The sequence below is a fragment of the Enhydra lutris genome, unplaced genomic scaffold, assembly GCF_002288905.1.
Source record: "Enhydra lutris kenyoni isolate GAN:26980312 unplaced genomic scaffold, ASM228890v2 scaffoldscaffold4, whole genome shotgun sequence".
Taxonomy (NCBI): Eukaryota; Metazoa; Chordata; class Mammalia; order Carnivora; family Mustelidae; genus Enhydra; species Enhydra lutris.
In genome coordinates this window covers 11,116,916-11,129,919 of record NW_019154088.1, presented here as the reverse complement: position 1 = coordinate 11,129,919, position 13,004 = coordinate 11,116,916, and the positions used below count along the sequence as shown (strand labels likewise).

The 13,004-nt window shown below is 40.5% G+C and overlaps 1 protein-coding gene across 3 annotated transcripts in view; it reads left to right on the top strand.

Moving 5' to 3' along the window:
- The window catches only part of LOC111158865 (zinc finger protein 106), a 66,898-nt gene that overhangs the window by 43,154 nt on the left and 10,740 nt on the right, over nt 1–13,004 (top strand). The window contains exons 7-15 of one of the 3 annotated variants that reach the window (XM_022521168.1): nt 132–201; nt 1,530–1,684; nt 1,769–1,829; nt 2,290–2,631; nt 5,186–5,966; nt 6,298–6,353; nt 6,922–7,067; nt 8,439–8,573; nt 11,071–11,187. In XM_022521168.1, coding sequence (XP_022376876.1) covers nt 132–201; nt 1,530–1,684; nt 1,769–1,829; nt 2,290–2,631; nt 5,186–5,966; nt 6,298–6,353; nt 6,922–7,067; nt 8,439–8,573; nt 11,071–11,187 — 1,863 coding nt within the window. The remainder of the gene's footprint in view (nt 1–131; nt 202–1,529; nt 1,685–1,768; nt 1,830–2,289; nt 2,632–5,185; nt 5,967–6,297; nt 6,354–6,921; nt 7,068–8,438; nt 8,574–11,070; nt 11,188–13,004) is intronic. The other 2 variants (XM_022521178.1, XM_022521172.1) reach the window with 2 other exon arrangements.

Sequence of the window (13,004 nt, the reverse complement as noted above, 5' to 3'; positions counted from 1 at the left end):
ATTCCTAGTGTCCTGTTAGAGATGGTAGCAATAATGAAGAATATTGTATAATGGTCTTAGAATTGTTTTTTCCCTTCCTGGGTAATGGCCTTTACACATTTAATATTACTCAGTTTTCTTTCTCTTCTCAGGATGGATCTTCTCCCGAACTCCCAAGTCTTGAAAGAAAAAACAAAAGAAGGAAAATCAAAGGAAAGAAAGGTATAATGTGAAATATTCTGACAGAAATTGTTCTTATAGCAATTCAGCCTTTTTACACCTTGACACAGAGTATAGCTTGTGGTTATCAAACACTCATCCCCCATTTATTATTATTTTTTGACATTTTTGTTGTCCTGCTTAAGGGCATAGAAAAGTTTGATTTTCTACCATATCCAGTTACAGCTATAGGAGAAATATTTGATGCCACATAGACCCATAAGCTAATTGAGTTCAGTATAAAGTCAGAAAGTCTCATTGGTCTCTTTCAGTGATGGAGAGGAATAGGCCATTTAGTAAAGATATTGCCTTCTCTTGGTAGTTTATAGCCATTTCTCTCAATTTCCATTTCTGAGATATCTTTGTTGCTTCTCTTACTTGAATTGAGGGAAGTTGTTAGAGTCGCTCTCTCATGATACACTTCTATGATACTTGCTTTTTCTAACTCTGAACCCTTTCTGGTGTAAGGGCTAGTGTGGAAAGTAATTGGATGAACTTGGGTGGTTGGATGTGATAGATAAGGTAGGATTTGAGGATGACCCCAGTTTCTGGCTGAGGCATCTTTGGAGATGTTGGTATCATTTGTAGAGCTAGAAAAGTCCATGATAGGAGCAAGTTGAGGGTCGAGGAAGATGACAAGTTCCCTTTTGAATTCTTTGAGTGAAAGGATCTTAGAGACACCTCAGTAAAGATATCAAGGTAATAGTTGGGTATGTGGATCTGGAGTTTAGGGTAGAGGTCTTGATTTCCTGAACGGGAAGGAGACAGACATTAAGATGACAAATACATACACGTGGTAGGACAGTTTACTTAAAGTAATTTAAATGTACTATTTTGAAGCTATATTTTCTTCAGGACATTTTCTCTAATAAAGTGAACTATTTTATGTTAGCTAAGAGACTAGAAAAATATGAATTGGGAAGAGAGGGGAAGCCATTCACATCTGGAGTCTAACCTAAGCAAAAATCATAGGGAAGAGGGTGGTAGATAAAGGAAAAATGGGAAATGAAATGTACAACAGTTGCTTTGCCTGGGACAAAGATTTCACTTGGGAGGGAAGTGGTAGAAGATGGTGATAAGGTAAGATGGTACTATGTCGTGGCAAACTTGAACCTATGAGTTACTTTCATCTTACCAATTCTCACTTTTGGGTTGGCTCTGACATCAGTCTTGACTATGTGACTTGTGAGATTGGATGAGTCTCCAGTGACCTATTGGAGAGAAAATAAAAGTTTCTCCTAGAGAATTGCTATAGTTCTACCTTCTGAGGATCTATCTTACTAAGAAGAAATCTCCAGTATTAAACTGAGCCTTATGGTTTCTCTTGGCAGAACGTTCTCAGGTTGACCAGCTGCTGAATATTTCTTTGAGGGAGGAAGAACTGAGCAGATCCCTGCAGTGCATGGATAACAACCTTCTGCAAGCCCGGGCAGCCCTGCAGGCGGCATATGTTGAAGTTCAGAGGCTTCTGATGCTCAAGCAGCAGGTAACAGCTGATGGAACATTTAATGAGAACAGATCATCTCTAAAGTTGGATTTCAAAATGCCTAACCAGTTACTTTATTTTTAGATAACTATGGAGATGAGTGCGCTGAGGACCCATAGAATACAGATCCTGCAGGGATTACAAGGTATTCGGAGAGCATCTGATGGATTGGATCCTCTGTAGCTTGTTTATTTCTTCATTGTCTATACAGGGGTATTGAAGTAGTCATGGAAAGGTCGTATGTTTTCTCTCCTGTCTCCTTGCTTTTGGGGTGATTGTACACCCCAAAAATGCTTAGCAGCGGGGGCAGTATGTCGCAGAAAGAGCCTTGGGTTAGGAATCAAAAGACCTGGGTTCAGATCTTGGCTCTTCTATTAGTAACTATATGACTTTGGGTAGGTCACTTAAAATTTAAAAATGGAATACTAATGCCTGTTCTGCCTGTGTCCTTGTTGGTCATATAGATTTTATGACAACATATTTCAAAGAATTATCAGGGACTTCAGAATTCTCTTGTAATGTTTAGGAATACAAATTGGCTCTGAAATGAGTGATTTTTTAGAAAACATTTTTGCATTTGTTCGTACGTATGTTTCCCGTTCTAGAAACATATGAACCTTCCGAGCGCCCAGACCAGGTTCCTTATAGCCTTCCACGAGAGCAAAGGAACAGTAGATCTCAGACATCTGCTGATGCCACACTGCTACCTACTCCCTTTTTCCCAGTTTTTCTGGAGCCTCCATCTTCGCACATGTCTCCGTCGTCCACTGGAGTCCCTCTCCAAGTAACCACATCTCCTACTTTCCAAGCTCATGGCAGTGTTCCTGCTCCAGACTCCTCAATTCAGATTAAACAAGAACCCATGTCTCCTGAACACGACGAGGGTGTGAATGCTGTGTCACAAGGCTCTTCTGGCAATGTGTCCAAGGAATTACCACAAGCTAATAGTATGTAAGCTTTTCTGTGGGTTAAGAGCAACCCGGAAGTGGGTCTAGGGCAGTTTTAGGTCAATGATGTAGTCATATTTGCCCCATTAAAACGGAAGTTGCTAGAATTAATTTTTCTTGATTTCCTTCATTTAGGGAGGATTGCTTATTTATTTTTGAGAGAGAGAGAGAGAGAGAGAGAGAGAGAGTGTGTGTGTGCTTGTGGTGGGGGAGGCACAGAGGGAGAGAGAGAATCTTTTTTTTTTTTTTAAAGATTTTATTTATTTATTTGACAGAGATCACAAGATCACAAGTAGGCAGAGAGGCAGGCAGAGAGAGAGGGATGAAGCAGGCTCCCTGCTGAGCAGAGAGCCAAATGTGGGGCTTGATCCCAGGACCCTGAGACCATGACCTGAGCCGAAGGCAGAGGCTTTAACCCACCGAGCCACCCAGGCGCCCCAAGGAGAGAGAGAATCTTAAACAGGCTCCATGTCCAGTGCAGAGCCTGACTCGGGGGTTGAGCTCATAACTGTGAGATCAGTACCTGAGCTGAAATCAAGAGTCCGTCACTCAACTGACTGAGCCACCCAGGCATTTCTACGACGATTATTTAAACATCAGTAATTTTTCCTCAATTTCCCTTATTTGGGATTACTAAATTGACTTTGCATTAGCACCTAAGAAGTTCCATAATGAGGATTGGTGCAGAATTATTTTTTTGTGAGATGAGTGGAGTTGAAGTTACTCAGTCAACTTCCTAGATAAGCTATATCCTCTGAATTTCTTAGCACTTACCTTTACCATTTAAAGGCAAGGCAGGTTTAATTTAAGCCTGAGAGAGGTGCTCATGATGAAAGGCAGAGGACAATGGAGTTGGAATCATTAACAACTTGAGTGGTTTTGAGAAATAGCCAGTTTTTACTCTTTTCATAAACTACACCCACCTGGTCACCATTTGAGAATAACTTCTAAGCTATTTTTAACATTACCTGAAGTTTGTATAACTGTAGTGGTGCTATATTGACAGTTTAAAAATAAACTGGCACTGTGTGATCTGAACAGAAAAAGTCTGAAGAATTACCCTAGATTTTGCTACCTGTTATAACACTAATCTAGATATCTACCTTGAATGTATATTATCTTTCATCTGGAATTTTGTTGCTGTTGTGTGAGTAGTATTCAATTTTTTTTTTTTAAATTGGCAAAGAAGTATTATAGTGACTTTTTAAGCTAAGATTTTTTAAAATGTCTTTTATTAGATTTCTTCCTCTGCAAAATAATTCATGTTCACTGTAAAAAGATCGAAGACTGGGCACGTGGGTGTCTCAGATGGTTAAGCATCTGCCTTCAGCTTAGGTCATGATCCCAGGTCCTAGGATCGAGTCCCACATTGGGCTCCCTGTTCCACAGGAAGCCTGCTTCTCCCTCTACCTCTCTCTCTGTCTCTCATGAATAAATAAATATATTCTTAAAAAAAAAAAAAGATGTAAGCATAAAAATTAGGTGTTATTTTGTTATATATTATTTCAATCCTAAATTATAAATGTTTGTGTGTTTATCCATAGACTTTATACAAAAGGAAAATCATAGTCTGTTATAACCTTTTTTCTACTTGATTTCTCATGATCATTTTCCTGTCATAAAAATAATTTATCTGAAATACTTTAATTTTATTAGTTGAATAATACTTGAGGAGTTGCATAATATGGATACAGTTATTTATAATCTTCTTTGAATATTTGCTTTTTATCCTTTTTTTTTTTTTTAGTATTCTTTGTAACACTACATTGTGTATGTCTTTGAGTATGTCTGTGATTATTTCATCAGTTTAAATTCCTCCACATGAAATAATAACTAAGTCAAAGAAAATAGACATTTTTAAGTCAGCGGACTTTTTAACTACTGTTATGTAGCCACACTGGCTGATGTACTGGTAAAATAGCATCGTGAAAACATTGGAGAAATTAAGGTTAGCCGAGTAGATATTTAAATGTCTACCAAGAATAAAACATGATGTTAAATATGTGAACATGTCAAACAAGAAAGAAAAGAGATTGGTAGAAACAATCTGTGCCCATAAAGAGTTTTTTTTTTTTCCCCCATGAAGAGTTTTTGTGTGGTATAAGACATGCATGTTATTTGTGAGATCAGTGCAGGGCCAAGTGTAGTAAGTGCTATCGTAGAAATTTCTGTAGGTTATGGGAAGCTGAGGGGTGAGATAACCGCTTTAACAATTGTAGCTTTGTTCACATATCACTGAAAGGTCATTATTTGATAGAGATTCAATCGTTGATAAATAATGGCAGTTTATGGGCGCCTGAGTGGCTCAATGGGTTAAGCCTCTGCCTTTGGCTTGGGTCATGATCCCAGGGTCCTGGGATCAAGCCCCACATCGGGCTCCCTGCACGGCAGGGAGCCTGCTTCCTCCCTCTCTCTCTGCCTGCCTCTCTGCCTACTTGCGATCTCTCTCTGTCAAATAAATAAATAAAATCTTAAAAAAAAAAAATGGCAGTTTATAATGATAAACAGCAGACACAAAAGAAGATGCAATAATTTTTTTTCCTTCTCAATTCAGGCGAGAATAGTGACAGTTGTTCAGTCTATCCACTCATCACTGCAACATTGTCCTTGTCAGAGGTCACAGAAAGTTTCCACGAGCCCAGCCAAGAACTGAAGTTTTCCACAGAGCAAGGAAACACCAGGAACAGAGGAAATGTGCCCTCTTCCCAACCAACTGATCTTCCAGGCATAAATAAAGAAGATGAAGAGCCAGTCAAAGGCAACAGCGGGTCTGAGGCCTGTACGAGTTCTTTTCCAAGATTGTCGTTTGTTTCTGAAACCCCTGTAGAGAGGGAGCCCCACTCTCCAGCTGACCAGCCTGAGCAACAGGCAGAGTCTACCTTGACATCGGCTGAAACTCGGGGAAACAAGAAAAAGAAGAAACTTAGGAAGAAGAAAACACTTCGGGCTGCTCATGTTCCTGAGAACAGTGATACTGAACAGGATGTATTTACTGCTAAACCTGTAAGGAAAGTAAAGACCGGAAAGTCAACTAAAGGGGGGAAGGTGACAACCTCCACCTGGGAAGATAGCAGAACTGGCCCAGAACAAGAGAGTGTCAGGGATGAGCCAGATAGTGACTCGTCTCTGGAAGTCCTAGAGATCCCTAACCCTCAGTTGGAAGTGGTGGCCATTGATTCTTCTGAATCTGGAGAAGAGAAACCAGACAGCCCATCTAAAAAGGATATTTGGAACTCCACAGAGCAAAACTCTTTAGAAACGTCTCGTTCTGGCTGTGATGAAGTTAGCTCTACCAGTGAGATTGGCACTCGTTATAAAGATGGTATCCCTGTAAGGTGAGGATGTTGTGCCAGTCCAGTCAGAACAGCTTTTACCCTTATTCGTTTCTTAAAAGATAGAACTTTTGATTATGAATCACTGTTTAAATGAATCAGATGAAAAGGAAATCAGTAGAGATTCTGGGTATGGAAGAATCAAACCTTGCCAATGGAGATTTTCTGCTTTCTCATTTGTGTTGTAAATATTTACTGTACTTACATTTCCTTTCATATAGAAATCCCAGGTGGAAAAACTGATTGCTGTGTTGCCCATTTTATGTCAGGAAAATTTAAGTTTTACGGCCTCCTATTCACAGGTGCTAAAAAGACGTTTGCTATTATTTTGTAGTGTGGCAGAAACTCAGACCGTGATCTCCTCCATAAAAGGCTCAAAGAACTCTTCAGGTATTGGTTATTCAGCTTCATTTAAATTAGCTACAGAAAAAGAGGCTTGTAGATATTAGAGCCATGGTTTAAGTAAGCCTATAGAATGGTGTTGGGGGGGTGATTGTCAGCAAGAGGATTGCTTTGACCAGCAATTATGGTATCTGTAAATCCTAAATCTGGCCTTTTTAGTTTCTTATTCCCATCTGTCATATCTGTTCAGCTAATGACTATTAAGGTTTCATTGCCTCCCCGGGGTTTTTGCTTTGAGAAGGAACTGCATAAAGAATAATGTCTTATTCAACCGAACAACTTGGCAGCAGAAGAAAGGATATGGAGAGAGATTTGGTACTTCCCAGATTCACTCAAAAAATAAGTATCTATCTTTTCTCCTATGTGAGAGACCTTCTCTGCCTTCTCTTGTTATAAAGTCTTTATAATGAAGATCATTAATGAAAAATGTGTTTTGCTAGGGGAACTAAGTTTTAAGGAGAATCCAGGGACCACTATAATCTGTAATGGTTTTGATTTTTTAGTATCTTTTCAGACAAAAGCAGGCACGTCTCTGAAACATACTCTTGTTTTCCAGAAATATCTTCCGAGCCAGGAGATGATGATGAGCCCACAGAAGGGAGCTTTGAGGGGCACCAAGCCGCAGTGAATGCAATTCAGATATTTGGGAACTTACTGTACACCTGTTCAGCAGATAAAACTGTCCGAGCTTATAATCTGGTGGTGAGTTGATAAATCAGTTGGAATGTTTTTGCAGGACTCCAGGCCACACTGTCTTAGACAGTAGAGGAATCCATTTTCTGTCCAAAGATGAGGTGAGTTTTAGACTAGCTATAGATGAGGTTGATGCCATGGCTTAGCAGGGTCACTGGGGACTTAGCTTCTTCCTCTCTGTCCATTCTGCTTTCTCTGTTGTCACCTCTTTCTAAAGCTAGTTCTCCTCCTGCTCACAGACAGATTTCAGAAGGCCCTGGGGTTTCTTTTTCCTCCCAACCCTGTAAAAATGGGTCCTATGCTAGACCGTGAACAACCGATTGGCCCGCAGTAGGGCTTGTCCAATTGGGTTCTGGTCCTCGTGTTGCCGATGAGGTCCTTCATGTAGCTGCGACATAATAGGTTAGAATGAGTATCAGGGAAGTATTAGAGGAGGCATTTTTCCTCACAGTTGATTAATTGTCCCAAGTTATTAAGGAGAGCAACAGTATTCTTGTACCCAACACTTAGTATAATCTGATGCTCATTGTCTCAGTTTTCATAGAATGAACTTTTCATAGAATGAGTTTTGAATTTGGTGTGTGTCAAACTAATTTTGCTTATCAAAGGTGATAGCCAAGAAGCTTTCGGAATACTTCATTGTCAGAACAGACACCACGAAAGTATTTGAAATGGCTGAAGTCTTGAAAGTCAAAAGGTTAGATAATGGACCATGAAAATGTGTTCACTCTAGGCAACAGGTGTCTAGGTTCCGTTAGGCTAGTGATGGGAAGGGGCAACAGGGACGACAGAAGGAAGGAAGCAGTGGTACCAGGAAATAGAAGTGTAACATTTGGGGGATTGGCTCTAATTCTAAATTGCAAGATAAATGTATGTATGCACATTCTAAGTGGGTCTCCATCTTTGCACAAAGGTAACATTTAGGATGCTCTCCTGTGAAACCATCCCTGGACCACTGCGGCCCGTGATGGCATAGGACACATCTCTGAATGTTGTGGAACATTCATAAGTTGCTGATAAAATGCAGGAACTTATTTGGAAAATCAGCTGCAGTTTGGATTTGTCAGAGCTTTGGTCCTAAGTTGGAGAACCTTGCCCCATGCATTAATTAAAATTCTGATCTATCTTACAGCAGATCGCCCTAAGTATTTTTGGAATGGCTCAGATAACAGAGTTGCAGATATTTAGTTCATGTGACTGTTTACTGGGCATTTAGTAAACAGGTATTTACGGAGCACCCTTCGTATACCAGGCACTAACCGAGGCACTAAGGATACAGCAGCAAACTGTGTGTTTTGGCATTTTTGCTGTTGTGGAGGAAATGTGTTCTCTAACGCTTATGTATCCACAAGTAGTGATCTGATACGTGCTTGACTTTAGAGTCGGAAGTGCATTGGTGTCTTTGAGGGACACGTCTCCAAAGTGAACTGCCTCCTGGTTACCCAGATCTCCGGGAAGAATGCTGCTCTTTACACTGGTTCCAGTGACCATACCATTCGCTGCTATAATGTCAAGGTGAGTGAGTCCAGAGAAATCAGAAATGATCATATTAAGCTGCTTTGGCTGTTATTTACTAGGCAGAGTGGAGACAGATGGTTGATTCTGCCCACTTTCTTATTCTTTGAGCCAATTTTGGCACAGACATACCTCAAAGATACTGCAGGTTGGGTTCCAGACCACTGCAGTGAGGTGTGAACATCATAATAAAATGAGTCAAAGGAATTTTTTGGTTTCCCGGTGAACATAAAAGTTACGTTGATGCTATATTCTGTGAGGTATGCAGTGGCATTTTATCTGAAAAGACAGTGTATGTACCTTAATTAAGAAATACTTTTTTCTCTCCTCCACAGAGAGGGGAAAAGAAGGAAAAATAAAAAAGAAGAAAAAGAATACTTTATTGCTAAACAAATGTTAGCCATCATCTGCGTTTTCAGCGAGCTGTAGTCTTTTTGCTGGTGGGAGGTCCTGCCTCAGTGTTGGTGGCCCCTGACAGATGTGGGGGTGGTTGCGGCATTTTCTTAAAATAAGACCGCAGTGAAGTTTGCCTCCATAATTGACTCTTCCTTTCATGAACCACTTCTCTGTTGCGTGTAGTGCTGTTTGATAGCGTTTAACCCCCAGTAGAACTTCTTTCAAAATTGGAGTCCATCCTCTCAAACCCTGCCGCTGCTTTATCAACTGAGTTTACGGAATGTTGTTATTAATCTTGTTGTACCTTTCCGTTGGAGTTTGTGGGTGACTAGATGCTTGTCAGCGACCACTCATATCTCAAAAGGACTCTTCTTTTTTTACTACATTATGTATCTGATTGCCCTATAAAAACTATGAAAAGATCTCACGTGAGTTAACCAGAGGCAACATGAATTTTAACATTTGGGCATATTTACTGTCTTTTTCCTATATTTCACAGTTTTATACGTGGCATTTATATTTGTAGTTTTATGGGAGAAAATTGAATAATTTCGGAGACTGACTCTTTATAAAAGAAGGTTGGGAAAAGAGGTCAAAAGCTTTGACAGCCTATAGCTTTTTTTCTTTTTTCTTTTAACTTTACTTTCTCAGTGTTCCAAGATTCACTGTTTATGCATCACCGGCCTGTAGCTTTTATCACCCTACCCACAGCTTGTCCATCCTTCTAACCATCATGATTTTAACATCTGTTTCCAGTCCTGTCTAAAAGCTATACTTGGGCCTTTCATTGGTTAGTGTCATTCAGTAACAAATCTTGAGTGCTCACCGTCTTACTAGCAACAGGGCCAGATTACCTAGGTAACTAGAATTGCTAGTATAAACCAGGTCGGGAAATTCATGGAAATCATTTCTTGAAAGTGAGATCAAACAGTACTTATTTAACCTGGATATGCATTAGAATTAGTAAAGAAAATTTTTTAAAAAGATTTTATTTATTTATTTGACAGAGATCACAAGTAGGTAGAGAGGCAGGCAGAGAGAGAGGGAGAAGCAGACTCTCTGCTGAGCAGAGAGCTCAGTGTGGGGCTCAATCCCAGGACCCTGAGACCACAACCCGAGCCGAAGGCAGAGGCTTCACCCCCTGAGCCACCCAGGCACCCCAAGAAATTTTTTTTTTTAAATGCACATTCCAGAGCCTACTGAATTAGAATCTCATGGATTGAGGAAGAAGCTTGGGGTTCTATATATTTTTAAAGCTGCTCAGCTAATTATGGATCAGCCAACCTGGCACTGGTTTGAAGGAGGCGTGTCTGTTGAAGTAGACAATCAATTACAGGCAAGCACATACATGATTAATAAAAGTATCAAATATACAATTGTAATCTTTATTTTCCTTTTTAGATGTCAAAGGCAGCTTTCCTTTTGGCTACTTCATTTAAAAGTTTAAGACCCAGGGGCGCCTGGGTGGCTTAGCGGGTTAAAGCCTCTGCCTTCGGCTTGGGTCATGATCCCGGGGTCCTGGGATTGAGCCCTGCATCGGGCTCTCTGCTCCGCAGGGAGTCTGCTTCCTCCTCTCTCTCTGCCTGCCTCTCTGCCTACTTGTGATTTCTGTCTGTCAAATAAATAAATAAAATCTTAAAAAAAAAAAATTTTAAACCCCACGCCTTTTTTTTTTTTTTTTTAAGTTTATTTATTTTTTTGACAGACAGAGATCACAAGTAGGCAGAGAGTGGAGGAAGCAGGCTCCCCGCTGAGCAGAGAGCCCTATGTGGGGTTTGATCCCAGGTCCCTGGGATCATGACCTGAGCTGAAGGCAAAGTCTTAACTTACTGAGCCACCCAGGTGCCCCTAAGGCCCAATTCTTAGCGCCCTTTGAAGAATTTCTACATTCCAAATTAGGAGCATGAGTGACATTATTAGAGTCGATATTTGTTTATAGGTTGAGGGTCTTTGGCCAACTCTAAGATAGTCTTCTATAAGATAGAGGATGCTACATTTTCTTCCTCACAAAAATCGTTTCACACTCTGCTGTAAGAAGGATTGCTTTCACATTTTATTTGCTGTTAACCTCTGCTGATTAGGTGTTGTCTACTTTTGTCAGACACGAGAGTGTGTGGAGCAATTACAGCTGGAAGACCGGGTTCTCTGCCTCCACAGTCGATGGCGAATCCTCTATGCAGGACTGGCAAATGGCACTGTGGTCACCTTCAACATCAAGGTCAGTGTCTGGTGGGAGAACACTAGAAAGTAGTGTGTGTGTGGAAAGAAGGAGAAGGCAGACATTTTCCTGTTTTCTTGTGTGAGAAAACAACAGAATGAGCTGCTACTCAAAAACTGTTATCTTCTCGTGTAAGTGAAACAAGATCCTTCATTCTGTCTGCTCAGGCCTAAGTGTGCCAGGACCAAAAGGTAGCTCTACTAAATTAAACCAAGCCTGATGATTTGGGGCCAAATAATGAGTCATGGGTTAAACTAGTCTATCTCATTTTAAGAATGACACCATGAAAAATAAGCTTAAATTTTTTTGAGTATGACATTGATGTGGTTTGGAACTGATTTAGGGTTTCATGAGGATAACCTATTCTGTAATGTGAACCCAGTCATAGGTTTGCCTTTTGTTCATGTGGCCTCATTCTTTCCTAATCCAAACGTAAATTCATTTGTTGAGCAAACCTTTACTGAGCATTTGTTATGTGCTAGGCCTCAGGTTAAAGCTTAGGAAGTGAGGAGGGACAAGTTCTTGATAGCCCTATATGCTTTGTTAATGTAGGTGGACTTCCATCTTGGTGGGCTTTAAAGTAAGAGAGATACGATCCAATTTGTATTTTAGAGAAAGTCATCCTGCAGTTGATGATAGGAAAGTATTGGTACTAGTAGAGGCAGGAAGATCATTTAGGAGGCTCTGTCGTAGAAGATGATGGGAATGGTCAGTCTAAGAATGAAGAGAAGAGAATGGATAAAAGATGTAAGAGGTAGAGTTGACCGTTTGGTTACTAATGAGTTGTAACTCTATATCCCAAGGTCATCTGGTCATCTTTTTCTTTTTTCTTTTTTTTTTTTTTTTTGAAAGTGAGTGCGTGAGTGTACTGATGCAGTAGGCAGGCAGAGGGAGAGGGACAGAAAATCTTAAACAGGCTCAATGCATGGAGTTGGACGTGGAACTCTGTCTCATGACCCTGAGATCATGACCTCAGTTGGAATCAAGAGTCAGGTGCCTCACCGACTGTGCCACCCAGGTGCCTCATGGTCATCTTTTGACAGCATGTTATGGTGTTTATTGTGTTATGCCCAATTACAGTATCATTCATATGTTAGGAATACCTACCATCTCTTCTTCCACATGTGAGCTGGAACCACTGCTTATAAGGGATACAATAAAATATCTCATGGCCTCTGCTTTAAGAAGCTTAAAATCAAGTAAGAACAATCTGGTCCGTAGATAATCAAGTGCCAAGTTATATGGGTCACTTGATAGGAATAGATCACAGAAGGGTCATTAGTGAAAGTTGTTGTATTCTATATGTGAAGTGTTAAAAGCCTACATTAGATTTGGCTAGGGCAATAGAAATGAAGAAGAAAGAATAGATTTAAAAGTTTTTAAAGGATAAAACTTGATAATGACCTCATTCCTTTTTTGGGAGAGTAATGTTATCAAAGGTGGATAGAAGTTAGGAGCAGGACGTTTGAGGCAGGGTGAGAACAAAAAATTCAAATGGAAATGGTCCCTAACTGGTTAACAAGCCCCAGAGAGGATGGACCTTGACAGAGAGATTTGAGAATCTCTGCAGACATGGGAATTTTGAAGTCTTATGAGGGCTGGGCCCTTTTTGGTTTGGCCACACACCTAGAATGCAGTGCTTCTGAGATCTCAACAGAAAGCCAGGGTTGATTCTCTGTGCCTGGCCCTGAACTCCCACCAGCCTGTCTCCCGAGCACCTAAGGTGGTTGAAGTCATTGATTAGCCCTGGACACTCCCAGCTGCTGCTTTGTGCTTAGTTTCTGGGAGTTTCACCACTTGTGTGCACCTGTAGTTCC